This window comes from Polyodon spathula, chromosome 10, assembly GCF_017654505.1.
Source record: "Polyodon spathula isolate WHYD16114869_AA chromosome 10, ASM1765450v1, whole genome shotgun sequence".
Lineage (NCBI taxonomy): Eukaryota > Metazoa > Chordata > Actinopteri > Acipenseriformes > Polyodontidae > Polyodon > Polyodon spathula.
Window position 1 is genome coordinate 37,827,507 of NC_054543.1, and position 20,427 is coordinate 37,847,933.

Below are 20,427 nucleotides of genomic sequence, written 5' to 3' on the forward strand. Positions count from 1 at the left end.
CCTATTGGCAACTCTGACATAAAATGCTCAGTGAATACCTACCTATGGCAGGCATATGCCATAAGTATGTTGGTGGTCATCTTCAAATTGAAAGGGAACTCATACTTTTTATTTCTTAAGAATAACTTCAATCTGCAAAGGATATGAATGTACCAATATCTTAATCGCTAGTTTTCTAAGAGGATTGAAAGGACTTAAGATGTACAAGGCAGGTGTGGCATTAAATCTGAAGATTGTCTTCCCTTTGTTCAATACTATAAAGGTCTGAAAGAGAAAAGAAAAGAGTGGGATAAATCTGCAATCCAAAAAGTTAGCAAAGATAGTCAGAAACATTTAAACTATAGTTACTGCTCAATCCAATTCCATATGCACTTGCATCATTTATTTTACATTAACTTTCTCTTTGAGAACAAAGTAAGGTGTATATTCCATGACAGCGCATCATTGTTGACAAGTACAATATGATTGTTGATGACTATTATTAACTACCTGTTAAATGTTTACTAACTAAATAAATAACATATTGGTACTGAATAAAACATGGATGTATATTATTATGTTAAAGAGCAAGTAGTGGGCTTCCGAAAAATATAGCGTTATACATCCCCATATGTTGCTACAACTGTTTATATAACATACCTGTAATTTTTCTTTTCATTGCTAACATCCTGACAACTTTTTTAACTTTTCAAAATGGCCGCTCTAGTGCACTGGGATTCAAACGTCCCCTAAATCACTGCAGGAAGCGCAATTAAAAAAAACATACAAACATAACAACAAGTGCTCTGACTTTTCTGTTCTGATCGCTAATGCCGTGTTATCTGTTTGGCAATGTGGGTAATAATCCTTACATTATCAGTGCACTAAAGCAGATATTTTGAAAACAGCTTTGAAACAGACTTTAAAGGTATAAGTGTAAAAATTGTCAAGTTTCTCATATGCAATCACCAGGGTGTGGCCAATTATAATTTAAAAGATTGTGTGGAACCCTGCGGCTACCAAACCTTTTGGCTGCTGTACATTCAGTAAGCACTGATAGTTATACTGACATTTCAATTGTACTTTATGACAATTAGCATTTCTGATTGTATGTACCGTATAGTACTGGCAAAAAATAGTGTACGCCAATAAGGTACCTGTAGTACCAGTATATAGACAATACTATAATATTAAAGAGACAGAAACGTATACTATGGTTACATAAAACAACCTCATTCTGTTGAACCGCTATTACTAAATATATAAAAAGATGTCAACTAGCCAGTTGACACAGCTAACAATATACTGTATTAAAGAGTTGTAAAGGGCAGGAGCACTTCGCATTGTTTCCAGCTTTCATTCCAAGCATTCTTGTATCTATGGTAACCACTCTTCCGGTGCTGCTTATTTACACTCACTTTTTCATTCATGTAATATGGATCCAGATCCTCCAAGGGTTCTGAATCCATTCCTTTAGGGGTGTCACCATAAATAAATGGCAGTGATTTTCCAGCTTCCAAGTCACTGTTTGGCTTTGGGCCATTTTCATCGTCATTGTCTCGACGGTCCCCTTTGGGTTTCTTTGCTTTCTCCTCTGCAATGCGCTTTTCAATAGCATCAAGAGATTCTCGGCAAAACAGGCGGAAGCTTTCAGGTCCTGGCGGTACAAGCCGTTGAGCCATCTTTTCATCCTGCACCTTCAAAGTTAATGGTTAGCCTCCTGCATAAGAAAGTGCTAAAAACAGACAAGACATGATAGTTAGAAAACCTCATGTGCTACACTGCAGGCCAACAACAAAATTAAATGCACATGTGACATATTCAATTCCTTTGTTCCCAAACTATAAAGTATGAAACTATTGCTTCGTTTGGATATATATATATATATATATATATATATATATATATATATATATATATATATATATATATATATATATATATATTTTTTTTTTTTTTTGGCGAATTCACAACCTGAAGCTATTGACTAGGATTTTCGCATACCCTATTGGTATATCTCTGGTGAAATGCCAAGTAGGATTCCAGAAAGAAACCAAACATGAATATTCCACAGGCCATAAAGGGATGGGGATATTTAGGAATAAGGCTGCATCAATAGGCCTGTTTACATGTGTGATTATTTCACGTGAATTGACGATAAACACGAAACTTGGAAGGGAAAACTTGTGAAAGTGTCCCAAAAAACGGTCTCAGTATTTTACCATGAAAGTCTCCATTTCTTGTGAGATTCCAGGAAAAGCTTATGAAATCAATGGTCACTTACACCTGTAAGCACGAGTTTCTCGTGAAAATGTAAATGAGCTTGTTCAAGTCCTTTCCTAAAATTTCCTTTATCGGATTGATGTTGCAATGACCACTTTTTTCTCCGTGTGCCATAGAACTTTGTATAATGCTAATCATACACTGATCTAAATGTGTTTGTAAAGTATCATATAGATTGTATTTACCAAGTTTCTGTTTAAAACTATTACTAAAAATGTTTAATAAACTGCATTGTGGTCTTGTGAATTCCAATGGTTACAGCTACTTTGCAGTACTTTAAAATACAGTTATTCTCCAAATAATTTTCCAAACTGTCAGAACAACTTCATTGTAAAGTATTATGTTTAAATGTGTATATGTCAATGCAATTTCTCCTAGTTATTTATGTCCGAGTAAAACCGATGTCCATGTTAATATCCATAAGGGAAGAGGATATGATGAGGCAGATTGATATAATGCACAACACGAACACTATTTAACCCACTCTCAAAATAAAATGTGGTGTGGAATTTTCGCAACTTATTTCTTGGGAATCAACAATACTACTCAATATTCCAATTCTTTATTGAACAGAAGCAGTCATACATACAAGTACAACGCAAATGAGGATACTATATTTGGAATAAAAGAGATACAAAACAAGCTAATGAAACAAAAATGTGATACAAAATAAAAGTACGCCATCGGGTTACAAAAATAAAGCTAGCAGTGCATCTCTAATAGCAGCACCCTCTTCAAATTGCTGTTGTACAATTATTGCTGGAGGCTGAGGTAGCTGTTCCTCTGCTTGCCTGAGCACCTCCTTACGGTCCTGGCACAGATTGTGCAGGATACAGCAGGCTGTATTAATTTGGGGAAGAAGCTTGTGGTTCACTTCACTATGCTTCAGTAGTATCCGACCCCTCCCTTGCAATATCCCAAATGCCTGTTCAACCACCACTTGGATTTGTCCCAGTTTATTATTATTAATAAAGATCTAATAAATCCCCCCCCCCCCCCTCTCCCACCACCACACAGATATACAGATGATGTTTGAAAAGTACTGTGGGAGATAACAGTAAAACATAGTGTTAAAAAAAGCAGGCCCTATCCATCAGCAAATCAGATCTTTAATAACCATTTACATAACACACAAAGACACATGGATTCTTTCTCGTGAAACATTTCTCTGCTCGAAGTAAACAGTAATTTGGGGACTTTCACAGTTAACAGCACGAGAATCTAAGTGGCCGTCAGCATGGCTAATTTAAATCCCCCCTTCCCGCTTTCCTTCATTTGCACAGCGTTCGTTGAAAAGCAGGCGTTCCAAAGGGAAATGAGAGGCTTTACATGTAAACACAAATAGGCACCATGTCCACGTTTATTTCACGAGAAACAGATGTCTCGAGAAAAATAAACACTCATGTAACGTGACCTATTGTAGACTTTGGCTGTTATCGAGTGTTTCTAAATAAAGCACTATTGACGGTTTAACAGTTATGGAAGACAAACGAAATTGAATATGCCACCCATTGTGGAGAAATTGTTTACTCAACTTAAAGAGCAAGAAACATTGCTTTTTAATGTGCTTTTTTGTGCACATTTCTCTTCAAAATGCTCCAGAAAACAAACTTATTTTCAGGCCATGCATTTCCTTGAGCTGCATCTGTTTTTCATTTTAGGAAATATATTGCAAAATTAGATGATACAAACTGCACTGGTAGCTAAAGTTGAGTTAAATAAAGAAATGTAAAATTGACATGTAGTACATTGCAGAATGCATGTGCTGCATTTAAATTAGTAAATAATGGAAAACGTGTGCAAAATTGTCCCAATTAGGCATAAATAAATAAATAAATAAATAACTGCTTTTGTACTGTTGCAAATTTAATACAAAATGTAGTCTCATTTGTTTCTTCTTTCGTTCAAGGTTACACCCTTAGTTACAAAAGTTTACTGCATTATACAATCTCAAACACATAGTTATATGAATCAAGGCAGTACAAGCCTAGTTAAAGCCAGCAAAGGCAAGCAATATAAAGCACCATATGATAAAGCCTGGTAAAAACTATTGCACAACTATTCAAATAAGCCAAGGACCTTACAAGGGTTATGAAAACCAACAATATGACAGTATTCAGTAGATGCAGTTCTTTATACTAAGCTAGATTCAAATACTGAGATGCACATTCTTGTACTAAGGTGTATTATAGTGGCAACAGCAGCAAGTGGTTTTTTTTGTTGTTTTTTTTGGTTTTGTTTTTACATGCAAGGAGGCTTCTGCATGTACTTGGAATAGTGGTTATGCAGGATATGAATTTAAGTCATATATACACAGCACTGGCTTTATTCCAGATACCAATATTCAAGATAGCATAAGTGAATTTATTCCACATTAGAGCAGGGGTATTCTTTCTTGGTGACAGTTTCAGAAGACTCCCAAGTGAGCCACAGAGCACATGCATATCCATGCACAAATCCCAGCAGTACTCTGGTATGGTATATATTTAAAGCTAATGAAAAGTCACCTAAACTCTGCATTCGGAATGAGTATTCTGAACAGCAATACTACCATTACTCCAATATCAAAAATACCATCTGCGTATTGTAGCTATTACACTGAGCAATATGTTAGATATGTTCTCATTAAAAATGGCACATTTTTACCTGACTACAACGACCAATCTCTGAAAACAAAAGTTTTTTTTTTTCCTCACTTTTTTATTATTCAAGTCAACTCAAAATCTCAACTCAGTCAACTGAGTTTGTAAAAAATGTTTTGCTAGTTTATTTTCGGACTCAATTTAAGATAAGCATATGAAAAGTAATAATTGAACAAAACCCTGTCACTAAAAATACAGCTCTCGTATCACTAGCCACAGGTCAAAAGTATTCGTAATACTTAAGAATAATTTCACAGAATTGGAGTTTAATATTCTGTTATTATTTCACTTTATATTCAGACAGAAGTATTTTGCATACTACTTGCATTTATGGAGTATTGCAATACTGCAGGTACTATATTCTGTAAAAAGTGTTTGCAAGTGTTACATTATTGTGATATTCCGAATATGCAGTTTATATTAGTGGGATATTTATTCAGAATACTAATGGCCTATTAGCATGCCTGTAATTGTATTGAATGCCATTCTTCTTTTTTTTTATTCAGTCAAGGGGTTTGCAATAGAAGATAAGTCAGTATTAGATGATTTGATAAATAAAGAAATAACGGTTTACACAATTCCAAGGTCAGCGGGATACAAATAAATAAAAGCAAATTTAAACCATAAAAAGGAAGGCAGCTGAACTGTTGTTCATTTTTAGCTGGAATAAAATGCAGCTCTACTGTCTACCAAGTTCTGTGAACATTGAGTTCAGCCAGATACGGTATGTCATGGCTGTTAAGCAGATGTTTTGAGGAACTTCAAGCTTACTATTTTGCCTTATCAGTCTCATTTGAAAAAGTGGGTCTTACCAAACATTATCAGAAACAACTTCATTTTCTTTGCAATAATATTGTCCTCCTTCATTAACTTATTTATTTATTTATTTATTTTTGCTACTTCCCTCATGTGGTAAGGCTGTTTAAACATACATAAAATGAAAATGAGTCCTTGCGTCCTTGTTCACTGGCATGAATAACAGCCTACTGCTTCTTATTCACAGAGTCTTACTGGAAAAGTGTAGTGTGGTCCAAAGCTCACCTCTTAATATGTGCAGACTGTAATAAGATCAGTATTATTGTGACTGATCAACATTTCTAGAGAGGAGTGCTAAACTTGAGAAACCTGTTGGTTGTAGCTCTGTTCAGTTGTACAGTTATTGATATTAAAAAGTCCAAATCACCATTAGCTGGACATAATAAACTACCAGGGGGGAAGTGATGTTTATTTTAATGATCTAGACAGACACAGATCTTCATTTGCTTAATGCAACTTTAATATGTCCCTATTTACGCTGTATATTTGTTACATTATTGACAAGAGGATCAATAATCAACCCTGGGAGTGACCAAAGTGTTAGTGATGTCACTGCTGAAATGCTTGACTTGGATGACATTGCAATAACTAGGGCATTATTTGTAAATATGAAAAAGGTGAGATGCCTCATTAATAAAAGCTTGACATATATAAAGTGTTTTATCGTAACTCAATAAATACTGGTTTATCGTAACTCCCAGCCTTGGGTGCAGCTATGTGGTGTCAGGGTGGAATCATGCAGCAACCCTGTTTCAAAACTTTCTCTAAAGCCAAGTGGTGAAGCCGATTCACTTCTACAACTATTTGTCTTCCATTTATAATAGAAACCATACACAGGAAAGCTATACCAGTGTTTAGAGTCAATATCCTTCTGGAAGACAAAAGCTGGCAAAAAAAATTCATTTTCTGGACATCAATGTAATATTCACCTATACCACCTTAAATGCAAAAGGATTAACTAGCAATAAGTAGAAAATTCTCTGTCAAAGTTAAGTATGGCATTGATGACTCGGTTATTAAGCATTAAAGGCCACAGTAGATAACAAGCTTCACTTTGACCCAGGCCAATTCCAGCTTAAAGAAACTTCTCCATAAGCTGTCCTTCAAATTAAGATTCTATATAAAAGTCTGGCTTACTGTACTTTGTAGAAGCTAGGATCAAAACATGGTGAAATCAATCAAGAGTGTTGTCCAAAGTGTCCAAGCTCACTCCCAGATAAACCTTACTACAGAATCTATCTCAAACTTTAGAGCTGTCTTGAAAGATCTGATGGCTCAAAGATTATTTTACTAGTCTTGAAATCAATGTAGTTCTGAACCTCCAGAGGTTAATTACACAGTTACAACCTGTCAAACTGCTATCGCAAACCTAAAGTTTATTTGATAAAATAATAAATACATGATCTGATAAATACAAAAACAGCTGCAGCTCCTGTTCAAAGAAGACCTCGGCAGACTTGCTTTTCTTAAATGATTTGCATGTTTCACAAGTATAAAAAAATACTGCATTTTGAAACATTGTATCGATATAGACATATTGGCTTGCCTTCGACGTATAACTAAAGTATGCAGAGATAAGATGTCTATTTTTTGTTTTGTGAAAAACCCACATGCTCCAAATGAAGTAGAATTCAAACCATTGTCTGAGAGCACTTATACAATACATAAGTTTAGAGGAAGGAGTAAGTAAGTTTGTTCAAAGATCTCACATCCATTCAACAGCTGTGATAGATGGAACAGACTTGTGTTAAAATAGTTATGAAGGACTGTTATGACATTTTGATTCAGTTTCTTGCCTTATGGTCCTGAAGGAACCACCCACATGGGAGGGATATACAGATGAAGTTAGGTGGTCAGAGGAAAGCCTGTAGCCTCACGTTTATAATTATTACAAGCAGGGATTCGAACCAGATTTTTTTCAGTTCCGGATTGGATCTGAACAGTTTATCGGCTCCGGTTCTGAAAGTTCCAGATGGCTGATTTTGTTCCATTCCATTTTGAACAAAATGAAATGCTGGTTAATACTGGTTCAATTTTTTTTTTTTTTCTAGCCAAGTGGGCTATTGTATTGGTGTTCATAGGTCTTCATTTTCTCGAATTAAACAAAAAGCATAAAATACAGTAAACTCCTGATAACTCGGCACTCAAAGGGAAAATGGTGTGACAAGTTATCAATCTGTATCAATAAATGCACTTAAGTCCTGTCTATAGAAGCAACAATGCCTGTTGCAGCCTTAAAAGAAAATGACAGAAGACTGTTTTTTTCTTTTCTCTGTTGCAACTTTCTTTTGCTTCAGTTTGAGTTTTTTTTTTTTTTAATAATTAAAAACAGCGACATTTCCCAACAATCTCGGTGAGTTAGATTCCTTACAGCCAACACAATAACTTAATGCAATGTTTATCTGAAATAAACTCTGCAACTAATCAAGATCATGGTGCCATCAAATATGTCACTTGCTTTTTTTCTCTGTTCTGTTCCACCTTTCAACTTTGTGGTGTGTTTAACTTAATAAAAAATGTCCAGGGCTCTACAAATCTGCCATATATTTGAAAAGTGATACCAAAAAAAAACATTTTTTGTGACAAACAACTCTTTAAAGCATTATATATTTACCATAACCTACATATTTCTTATTGCACAGCTACTCTGTTTTAAACAGAAGATATGCAGAAAAAAAAATCCTCTCCAAGTAATCAATTACATATGAACACTTTTTTATTAAGCACCAATGGGAACATTATTATCACTGGTATGCACATTTCACAGTAAGACATACAACAAATGTAACATGTACACACGTGCAACTTTTCTACATACTTCACTTGGATATAACCATGAAAATGAAACCCTGAGCAATTCATTATACAGTAAAATGTCTTAACATACAGAATATATCAAGCAGACCTTCGATTATTAACAAAGAGCTTCACTTGCCATACATACTTATACAGCTTGTTTTCTGTGCACCATGCCATAGCTGCTAAGGCTTGGAAATGTGGATGGGCCTCAACTTAGGGTGGATGGGCAATAACCAAAGCTCTGATGCCGCAGGAAATAGTTTACATTGCAAAAAATTATTTAAATCCATTAAAACCTTGAATACAACAAAGTTTCCCTATAAATCCATTTAAAATGTTTGAAGTAGACAACAAAATACATTTGAATGTGCATTAAAAAACCAAACATTTAGCATTACCAAACCAGCGAGAACACCAGAATATTATATTTTAAGCAATAATTAAATACATGAAAGCTAGTAAATTACTTACCATTGCCTAGTTAGTATCCTCTCATCTCTGCTCAACCTTACATGATAAGGTGTCGGGGCTGGTTGCTGAATATTGCAATTATACAGTCATACTCCAGAGAATCGCATAGGTCTCTATCAAACGACAGGAGAGACAGCATGTTCAAGTAACTTGTCAGCACTGAGGCTCACGCAGCTGTCTTAATCGTGTTCACAGTGGAGAAGAGCCTTAAAAGTGTGTGCATATTTGGAAAGATAATGAAGTGGCAATCATCTCAAACTTAAATTAATGTTGGATCATTTATCCCCCCAACAGTCAATTTGCGCTTTGTTTGTTGAACAGCGACTAAAAACTTCAGCTTCACCCATATTAATATTGTACAACAAAGTACATGCCAGTAGTACTACTAGCAGACAGTGTAGTGTCATTTTGAAAGCGGCTGTTCAATTCGCAAAGTTGACAGTCTAGTAAAATGTGATTCTACATTGCTCTCAAATCTTCATTAGAGTGCTCCCTGGCTTTCCCAAAGATGAAGTAACAAACAAATCATCCAGTCGATTTGGTAATTTTCTCTCCCGACATTTATTTTCACGTTGCCATTTCCACTACTGAAGTAGAAGTAAATTAATCAATAGCAGATTTGGAGGAAGAGGATGCTATATGAATTGGTTTTGTGGCTTCATTATCTGTCTGTTGTCTTTTTAAAAAATGTAACACTCATTTGTTTTGGCATGTTAACTGCTGCACTACTAATAAATAGTTTTCTTAAAAAACTGCACATTTTAAATAAATCTGTGCCAACTGCCTCACAAGCTGTCAATCAAATGTGGCTTACACATGATTTGTTGTGTGAGAGGAAGATCCCACCCAAACTTTGCAGCATAAAGACTACTTTGCTTTGATTGGCTAAAGCCTGCGACATCTTCTCTATAGCCTATTTGTCCTAAACTTGGCATTCACATAGCCTCAGATTTAGGTAGGCCTATGGTCTGCTGTGTACATAACTTAAAAATAAGTTAATAACAGTACCTGTTGTTTATTTGGAGCAAATACAAGACTGATCACATAACGTGGACCCAGCATGTATTCGACCACAAGGTGGAAGTCTGAACTGAAGTAAAATATAGTGCTATTTGATTCGCTAGCTGCTCCAAAAAAGCAAGATAAACATAATGTTGCATTTCATTAGCTGGCTGTGATGTAATGCTTTGTCATTAACCACTGAGACGTAAGACCATGGGAAGAGTGCTTTTTCCAAATTATTGTATGTTTGAAAACCAAAAGAGACAGAGAGAACAGGCTTAAAGGGAATGAAAAAAGTTATTAACTGATATACAAAATCGTGAGTATCGTTTTCGTTCCAGAATGTAATAAGTTAATTTTGTTTAGTTTTTTGTTTATGTTCCATGAGAATTTTTTTTTTCATTGTTTAGGTTTTGGTTTGAATCCTTGATTACAAGTCTCCAATTAACAAAGGAAAGCAATAGTGTTAAAGAGTTAAATCTCACAATATTTTCATACAGTGAAAACAAGTGTGTTGAAACCCTTGAGATCAGTGAGAAGGCCTCAAGACAGCAATAGTGGTAAACACCAAAAACAAATTCTTCCCAAAATCCAGAAGTACAATCACATCATTCCACCTCTACTTGTGTTGGCCCATTATTCAGAGAAAGTTCGACTCTGGGGTCTTCTTCAGCACAAAACAACCAAACCTTTTCATCCCATTGAGTTTATAGAAGCTTTGCTTTCATTTTTTGGTATAAGTAGTACTATAGAGAAACAAAGAAACAAAGAAACAAAAACATACTAAAGACATCTCTACTTAACTTTTGTAACATTTTATCTGAAGATTGTAAAGCAGTGGATGTGTGGCATGATAAGCATTGTTGTACATCTGAAGAACGTCTGCAGAATAATTTTGTAATAATAATAATCTTTCTATAGCAGCTTTCATAGTGGACCACCATCACAAAGCACTTTATAAGATATGAGACTAGGGTGTGTAAACTATGCATCAGAGTCACTTACCACAACGTCTCACCCGAAAGACGGAGCACAAGGAGGTTAAGTGACTTGCACAGGGTCACACAATGAGTCAGTGGCTGAGCTGGGGACCTCCTAATTATAAGCCTGGTTCTTTAACCAATGGAACACACAGCCTCCTCGAGTTGTTTTTTAATTCATTGAGTATCACTGTATGTCTTATTGCTATACACTACTCAAGTAGCTACATTGGGTTATATATCTGTGAATGCCACACCCATTTACTTGGCTCACTCATAAACACAACTGCTTGGCACATTTAAAGACACTCACTATTTATATTGCCACACAGTGGCAAATATAAGGGAATTTCCACTTCTCTTTTGTTCATTCTAAAAAATGTAACTGATTGTTTGTCAGAATGTGTTTTACATTTCAGAATTATGCTTTTATAAGAATATTGAATAATCTATTAATGTTAGGATGCTATTGGTTTAACCTTAATATCAATATTCCATGGTTGGTAGCAAAAAGACAAACCCTCTTTGCAAAACAGATAGCTTTTATATCTTTATTGTTTAAAACAAAAACATGTCATGGATTAAATTGATCTAGCAACTAGGTTCACTCTGTGTGTGTGTGTGTGTGTGTGTGTGTGTGTGTGTGTGTGTGTGTGTGTGTGTGTGTGTGTGTGTGTGTATATATATATATATCAATGCTATCCATTTATATGAGTATTTTAAAAGAGTTTTTAACATTAAGGTATTATTATATATAATATATTTAAACTGATCTATGGAAATCATGTCAGTGAAAACCATTGTGGCTTTATTTTAACATACTGAGACAAACTAGTGCCGTCAGCCTCAACGAACAGAGAGCTATCCAGGGTCCTGAAAGCATTGACGCAGGGATTGTTTGTCCATTATAATGATGTAAACGGCTGCAACACAGACAAAATGTATTAATTGGAAAACAAACATTAGAAAATAACTGAGGACATATTGGAGCCGTTATATCTGTATACTGTCCACATCACATCAAGGTTATTATTCAACGATGCGCACAAACCATTTTTGAAGGGCAGCTGAAATTCTCGAAAACATCAACACATTCATTTATTCAAAACTAATTAATTCTCGGTTCAGCCACCTGACCACTCCGTTTTCTTTCTCTTTTTTTAAACCAGATGTCATGGTTGCCCGCTCTAAAAACAATACACGTTATTTTTCGCCTTTTATTTTTATATAACAACATGGGTAAAGTCATGGTAGAAAACGCCAAACCATCACAAAGATATTAATATTAAGATAATAAGTACAAATCAATAATAGCATAAAACAATTACCGAGGCTGCTTAACAGATATATACAGAACAATATATACGTGTCGGTATACGTCTATGGTTTTGTAAACCAGCATACACAAATTAAAAGGTTTCATTTTCTGTAACAACCACATTATGTCGCGGTAATATGTTCAAAATTTGCACAGACGTCTACAATATTTACTTTTTGGTTTTAATTGATTACATAGTTTACATTTACTGTATAACCGTAGCCTGGAGGAACAGATGTTTCTTTTTTTAAAATGATTGCTGGAAGTGAATCGTGCGTTTGTTCAAGAGCTGGTTTAACTACAGATTTTTCTCTGAATCTCGTACGGCTGGCGGTTGTGTGCATAGAAACGGCATCTTTATCCTTTATACCATGAAACAGCCCAGAAGACTAAAAGGTCAAAGTATATTAATCACTATGGGCGTTAAATGGTGCAAATGACTCTGAAGGACTAGCTCCCAGCTTAAAACGAGAGTATTTTGCACAATGTGCCTAAATAAGCATAAGTCGCGCATTCTAGACAAATCTACCAAACGGGGGGGAAAAAAGCTAACACTGCCCATTTTAAAAATACCTAAAATTGATCATTCTACGAGATGTACTCGTCTCAAAAACAGACCAGTAATTTTCAAAAGAGATGACAACAAAAAAGCAGATCGCTTACACTTAGAAGAACGTGTGCTGCCAGAAATTGCACCTTTTGCATTGCAGATTCTCCCGGTAAGGTAGATACAGCTGCAGCTGTCGCCATATTGGAGATTTCAAATGCTTTCCATATAAACAGCTCTAAAGCCTGTTACTGCACCGTCTCCGCCCATCTCTGGGACAGCCTCGGGCAAGAACCCCACCATTCACACTTTAAAAATAACTATTACCTTAATCCTTATCCGGAATCGTATGACGAATCTTATTTAAACAAAGGTGTGTTGCCCAATACACATTATTGGAGTAAATATTGCATTTACTGCAAATGCAAAATAAACAAATAACATTAATGTTTGTGCTTTCTAGCATGAGAGAGAAACGTGGAATATCTGTCAACATATTTAATCAGTTGTACTTCCTATTTTAAACACTTTCTGAATTAACTTATGTTTCTATGCTGCATAAGGAAATCGTACGTGAATCTAACATTTTATTCAAACTTTAATTCAACGTGAAAGTTATGCTACACTGCCATTGTACACTGTCATTATTTAAATACAGTAAAACTAGTCCATATGTCTGCCTATGTAATACTCTCACCCCACCCACTACTCGCTATTAGAATATGACACACTGTTAGTGTAAATATCTTGTAATAAAATATGTATTCAAGATGCCACAACGGACTTTTGTTTTCACCTTATATATAACTATCATTGAAAATAAATATATAAGAAAAACGTATCTAAGGCTAACATCACTCGAGAGGCTACATTAAATACAACAATGTTTAATATATTGAACCTGTTGTTACAAGAAATGCAACCCGTATTACATTATATTTCTGCACTGTTATACTCACAATGGAATACATCTGAGAGAAATAATGGGTGGAATTCCGACACAACTATGGGATTCACAGGTATATATAATAATATACAAATGATGGGGCTAAAAACAAGGTTTATTATGGTTTAGAAGCAGCACATTAAGGAAAGACTATGTTAATTATGAAGCATTGCCTCTTCATTATTGTCCCATACCCTTTGTCATAATATACACATTTTCCAGAAGAATTACACATCGTTCATTTAAAATCATCAACATCGAGAATGTCGATATATACTCACAATGGAACGCCGAGAGAAATAAAGATGCATCATGACACCATCTGGAACCCTTTAACAGCATCAACCAAGCCTTAGTCTTGTCTAGGCTACTCTCCTTTACATTCGATATAGCTTAAACCATTTTCCAAATAAAATACACATTTCCATGAAGAACTGTTGTATGACAGTGAATGCGAATGTTAAATGAATCCCAATGAAGGTCGGTTTTAGTTATTACAGTTTACATTAGAATCGAATCAAATGAATAAACAAGGACACCGATGCTTTTTATGTCTATGTCTTTTCTCGAATAACTATAGGAAATATGCAAATTGTAATATGCAAAAATGTCTAATTCGCTTGTAAGAAGCTTAACGTTGATACAGTAGCCTACCCTTTGATAAATTAATTCTGGTTTGCATTTACATTTTGGTATTTGACAGCTCACGGGGGAACTACTTTGCTACATTTAAAACCCATTGTCGAAATGTTTGTTAAATAAATCAGATAAAACAAATATATTATCGATATGTTTGCTAATCATTAGATGCACACATTTCTACATTTCTCTTATATAGAACCCTTTTGGTGTTGAAACGAGCTATCTGTATCCTACAACAATTTACATTGCAAATTATTTATCTTATCTTCTTCCACAAACTTGATCAACATCCAACAACCATTTTCAATGACACAGACCCTAGATTCTCAATGGCTCCCCCCCCCCCCCCCCCCCCCCCCCCCATATCTCCAATAGGTCAGCCCCATCAATAGACGTTCCTCACCCAGTCGCCCCCTTTATCTACTCACCGTAATCAACCAAGGTAGATGTGCTATGTGCACATTTTCTGTAGATCCCTTCAAATTGGTGTAGCTCTGTACCCTTTTTGTAATATGGACAGATTTAGTTGCCTTTATGTTGTCCTCCAAAAATATCTCCCCGGTTACAGCAGACAAACACAATCAGAGTGAGCGAACTATGCAGTTGCTGCCAGTCTCGCCTTGTAACACCCTGATCGTTTCCGGTTATTTAGCACTGGGTATTGATGACGCTAGCTCCTCGAACAGTCAAGAAGGAAGGTCTGGTGATACCCATGTAAACTCCTTAGCAACCGGCTGCAGACGATCGCTGGACAGAAAAAGTAGGACGTGCTCTTGTGTGGTTGTGATTACCACATACCCACTGCAGTTCAATTCAAAATAGATCAATGTGTCTAACAACAATATCGAAACCCATGTTCTTACTTCTTGTTGGCGCTAGCTATATTATTACTAGTCCCCCTGTTCTACGGTTGAAGACCTTTTTTTTCTTTTTTTTATTTCAATTTTGAGTATGCAGACATGCCAAGGATAATGCTATAGTAACTAAGTTATTGATTCTTCCTGTTACCAAATTACTTCATGCATCCTAATTCAAACACGCTCCAGTGGTCCGCTGCAATCAAACCATATGACTCACAGCAAAGGTACAGCAGTTTGTCCATAGCATTGCATTTGGAATATTTGTATATTAAAACAACAGCATGAACACACATACAAAAACAAGGTCTCTAGTGCTCCAGTAGAGCTATAATGAAGTTGACAAATATCATGTTTGCCCTTAATGTGGTGCACATAATTGATCTGTACCATCCATGAGGTGTGGGATTAATGTATGCGCTTATACAGTACCTACATGTTTCTAGCCTAAATCCCAAAACACCACATTGTGCGCCTTGTTCCTTTTTTAACTAGGAAACCTCTCACCTGTGAAAGTGTCGCACAAACATCTTACAACAAAGCAATACAGTGCCAGTCCCTAAAAAAGTGAGTGGAATTTACTTAGGATTTAATTTCATATCATAGGCATGAGCAAATGCTCTGCATGTAACATGTTGGTATATTATATGCATTCAGCTTTAAGGGTCATATTCAAAAGATGAGATGTTGAAAGATAAATTGTAGGGAGACGTCGAGGCCTATAGACTTTGCTGCAAAGTGAGTTTTGTTTTGCCACTTTTCGGGACCTTTAACATTGTCTTGTGTAAATAGAAACACTGTACTACAGCAGATAGGGTATAAACATATATATTGTATTTTTATTTACACAACACAAAAATAAAACAAACAAAACAAAGGCCTAACTCCTCCAGGAGTGCTAACTATACTTACTAAATTCTCAACTAATATCAGACAGATGCTCCATTTAATGATTACAAAAACACACATAATTTTACAAGTATTTAAACACTGTACCTTCACATAAGGTTCCCACACACGTCTTTTCTCAGGCCTTAGCCTTAACATAGACCAAGACCAAACACGTTGACCTGCTTTAAAAACCTGCCTGCTAAATCCAAGGCACCTGTCCCTCATTAAATTAGAGCCAGGTGTAACTCATCCTGGTTCACTTCCGTGGCATTCTGGGGGATGTAATCCTGCACCAAACTGGACTACATCTGGATTATACCTTTCCTCCCCATACTCTTCCAAACTTAGTACTAAATGGCAATTACATTAAATTTTCATGTAATGAATTTTGGAATTATTAAAATTATAACCCCTTCTTTTAATAAACCATCAAGCGTTACACTTTTTAATCAGGGTTTTAGGTTCCATGACAACAACATTACAGCCTAAAATTTGTAACCATATGCCATCTAGTGACAACTGAAATGTTAAGCATACAACAGTATATTATGTTTTGTGTACTATATGCATTACCTACATGCAATAAGCTGTATCTTATATGTGCACTAGCTGAGCCTATGAGCCTATAAACCCATTATACTTTTTTCAGTTTTTGTTTTTCAAGCATTTTTAAGAAAGTAATAAAGTGATAAAGTCCTGTAAGGTTAATATGGCATTATCAAAACAATACCGGTACTGACAGGCCATCAGCCATATCTAACTCTGTGTAACAGGAAAAAAAAGACTAACTGTGCTATACAGATGCCCACAGATTTAATATACTGTAATTTGATTTAAAAAAAAAAGAATACAGTATAAATCTATCTTCTGCTGCAGCTGCCCACCATTAGTGTTGTTTCATGTCTGCTGCTCTAAGACCCCAACAGGCTTAGGACTGTCCAGTATTAAACATAAAAAAACATATTTCATGAGGCAGATATAAATCTCCAAGGAAACTTTTCCAGAGGGTATCCAGTTGTCATAGAGTAGTTGCTTAGCAGTGAGTGTGGGTTTATGATACCACACAGTACACAGCAGGCTCTTCATTTTGTTATATTTCACTGTATTTGCATTATGCATTGTTCCTCACTATCCTGTAAAGGGCTTTGTGATGGTATATATAAAATATATAAAATAAATATTGATTGATTGATTGATTAATCTCTTTGAAGCCTCTGTGGTGCTACAATAAATGACTGAAAATCATGATATATTAAAATAGAGATTTGCGTTAGATCAGTGCTTCCCTACATTTACAAATTCCACCAACAATACTGATAGATATTGAAGTTAACTCATAGTCCTCATAATCACAGACTACACCAAATACATTTTTATTTTTATAAAATGATTATGCTTATATAATACATGTCTACCATATAGAGTATGGCAGACATATGGACAGACAGGCAGACAGACATGACCTGAAAAATCTGTGTAAAATTGCAGCAGACTTTTCTTTTTAGGGAAAATTGCATTGTAATTGAAAATAGCTGTGATAAATTATTGTAGTATAAAAAATGTATGTACTGGTAGCAGAATAATAGTTTGGGGATGTGGGTTGTCTACTGTATGTTACATCATCTGAGGCCTGTTTTGCCAACACTTTAAAGCTTGGGCCTTATCAATTGTTGAAGAATATTGAGCCAATATATTAATTAGGACTCCATATTCATACAGGAGCAAGAGCTGCATGGAGTAAGAATCGAAAGAATTGAAATAGGAGATAAGTGCTTGTGACTAGAAAAAAGGAAAAGTTTCCCTTTGGCTTGGCCTCCAAGGCTGGGAAGCAAATGTTACTCTCCCAAGGGGAAATGAAGAATAGGATAGCGGATTAATCAAAGAGAAGTCTAAAAGTCTACCTGGCTTACAAGGTTCACTTTCGCTGAGGGTTGGCTTCACTTCCTTCGCGGGGAGACAGGAATGCTAGAAAAGAGAAAGAAATAAACAAGCAAAGAAGAAGTCTCCAGATATGCAGACTGGCACAATGAAAACAGATATTTAGGAAAGAGTACAGGTGTTCTCCTTGGCTCGCAGAGAGCTGCCCTCATGGAGGCGAGACCGAACTGATCAGCTTCCAAGGCTGGGAAGCAACTGTTACTAGAGAGGGAGAGAACAAGAAAACAAAAGAGTTAAGATATATTTGGATTTTCAGTCCCCTCTGGCTCCTGGAGAACCTTCCTGGTGGGAGATGAGGCCAGCATGGCTGGGCCTCAGGTTGGGAATTGAGCTTCACTTGCCCCCAGACCCTTGCAGAGGTGGCACAGTGTAGTGGAGGAGAAAGTGAGGATGGAGGAAAATTTAAAAAAGCAAGACAAAGAGCAAGGAGTCCAGAGGAGAAGCCCTAGCTCCTGCCCCACACAAAGCTTACAATTAAAGTAAAATAAAACAGATTTAAATATGAACTTTGCTAGGGGGCTTCATGTTGGCACACGATTAATCAGCAATTATCTGACATTTACACATTCTTCCCATTGATGCCTTTTCTGCTTAGTTCCTGCAGCTTGTTTTGTTATTTGTGCTGAATTACCCATTTGGCCAGTTTACAAGTTTCCTCACTGACCCAATTCTGTGCTTCATAGGCCCTGAAATTGCACATCTCTTAATTTTCAGGACAAGGCTTATCAAGTGCACTCAAGTGTAGACATGTTTATTTTAGCCTGTGTGAATAGCTTTTCAATGACATAAAGAACTACAGTGTACAAACAGTAATGTAATCTTTCTGTATGTAATGTGCAGGACTTGAACAAACAAAAGCAGAGCACCTGCTAAAACAGTACCCTGGGCAGCCATGTATTCTGGAGAGATACAAGTTTCTGATTTTTCTGGGAACTAAGGTGGAAATGATCAGCAAAATCCTTTCTTTTGAAAGATCCATAGAGTAATTCTATTTGATAGTGCTCCTCTTGAAATGTCAGCAGTTTGTATAGTCTTTGTCAATAGTCAATGTAGTAGCCAATTTAAATATATCAGAATGAATGTCAAGGACGCTATATGAATAACAAATTAATCTATCTAGTAGAGGACAGACTGTTTACATAAATGTTTGTACCACCTGCAGGTTTTTTGCTTGTGTCTGAATATTTTTTTTTTTTTTTTTTTTTTTTTTTTTTTTTTTTTATTTATGATTGCTTCTTTGAGCCCTCTGGGTCTGGCTGGGTGTTTTCCTACAGTACAGTGAGTTCAGTCCACTGAATCATTCTCAGTTTATGTCTTTCTTACTGTCTATAAAAAAAGACATTATGCTAAATTACTGTTATGGAATGTATTTGATGTATACCCAATTAAAATAAACATATTTTACCTACATTTTTCCCTTTATTGGTAAGATACATAGAAAGGAACCAGGCTGTTAAGGTTTTTGGTTTGTATTTCAAACAAGTTTATAATGAGCTATTATATTTGACTTCAAAGTATCATCATCATTGGAGATCATCTCCAATCCAAATAAACCTTTAAGCATAATTTAATGATGTAATAATATGACTGGTCCTATTTTCTTAATTGGTGAAACAGAATGGAACACTTCCATATAGGGAAATAATTATATCATGTTACACATTATTCCTAGATTGTTTTACACACCCTCCTGTTTTACACCCCCCCCCCCCCCCCCCCTCTCTCTCTCTCTCTCTCTCTCTCTCTCTCTCTCTCTCTCTCTCTCTCTCTCTCTCTCTCTCTCTCTCTCTCTCTCTCTCTTTAATTCTGTCCACCATCTCCTGTCTGTATTTGGCATGGTAATTGGCATAGTTATGGTTAATACAAATTTTCAGAATGGTGCATTATAACCTTTATAAAAAAAAAAAAAAAACATGTTAGCATACAGTCGAGTCATGAGAAGATTTGTTAATCAATTTAACGTTTCTAATTTTGTTTCTTTTCATGTTACTTACTACAGAGAAACACAATTAACCCACTGTATCTTGCCTGAGGACATTATTTGCCCAGTTGACTGATCACACTGGAATAAACGTCAGTTTCAGAACACAAGAAAGTGGTTTTATGTTTTGTTAAAGCACTCTGATAAACCAAGCTACGTGCTCAAAGCACATTGTGGGAGTTTATTCTAAAAACTCTGCTTATATAATACATGTAATATAATACACTAGAACATAGACCACTAATGCAGATCCTTTATTTGAGAAACTCACAAAGGTCAAAGCAAATATTAAAACTCATTACATTTTTACTGTAGCGAATGTACCATATATTGTA

The 20,427-nt window shown here is 35.7% G+C and overlaps 1 protein-coding gene across 1 annotated transcript in view; it reads right to left on the minus strand.

Moving 5' to 3' along the window:
* The window catches only part of LOC121322258 (sodium channel protein type 2 subunit alpha-like), a 57,489-nt gene extending 42,470 nt beyond the window's left edge, over positions 1 to 15,019 (minus strand). Inside the window, exons 1-4 of the mRNA XM_041261949.1 lie at positions 14,854 to 15,019; positions 8,991 to 9,103; positions 1,398 to 1,714; positions 146 to 264 (exon numbers count right to left, since the gene is read on the minus strand). Coding sequence (XP_041117883.1) covers positions 146 to 264; positions 1,398 to 1,661 — 383 coding nt within the window. The 5' untranslated portion in view covers positions 1,662 to 1,714; positions 8,991 to 9,103; positions 14,854 to 15,019. The remainder of the gene's footprint in view (positions 1 to 145; positions 265 to 1,397; positions 1,715 to 8,990; positions 9,104 to 14,853) is intronic.
* Between the last annotated feature and the right edge of the window lie 5,408 nt (positions 15,020 to 20,427).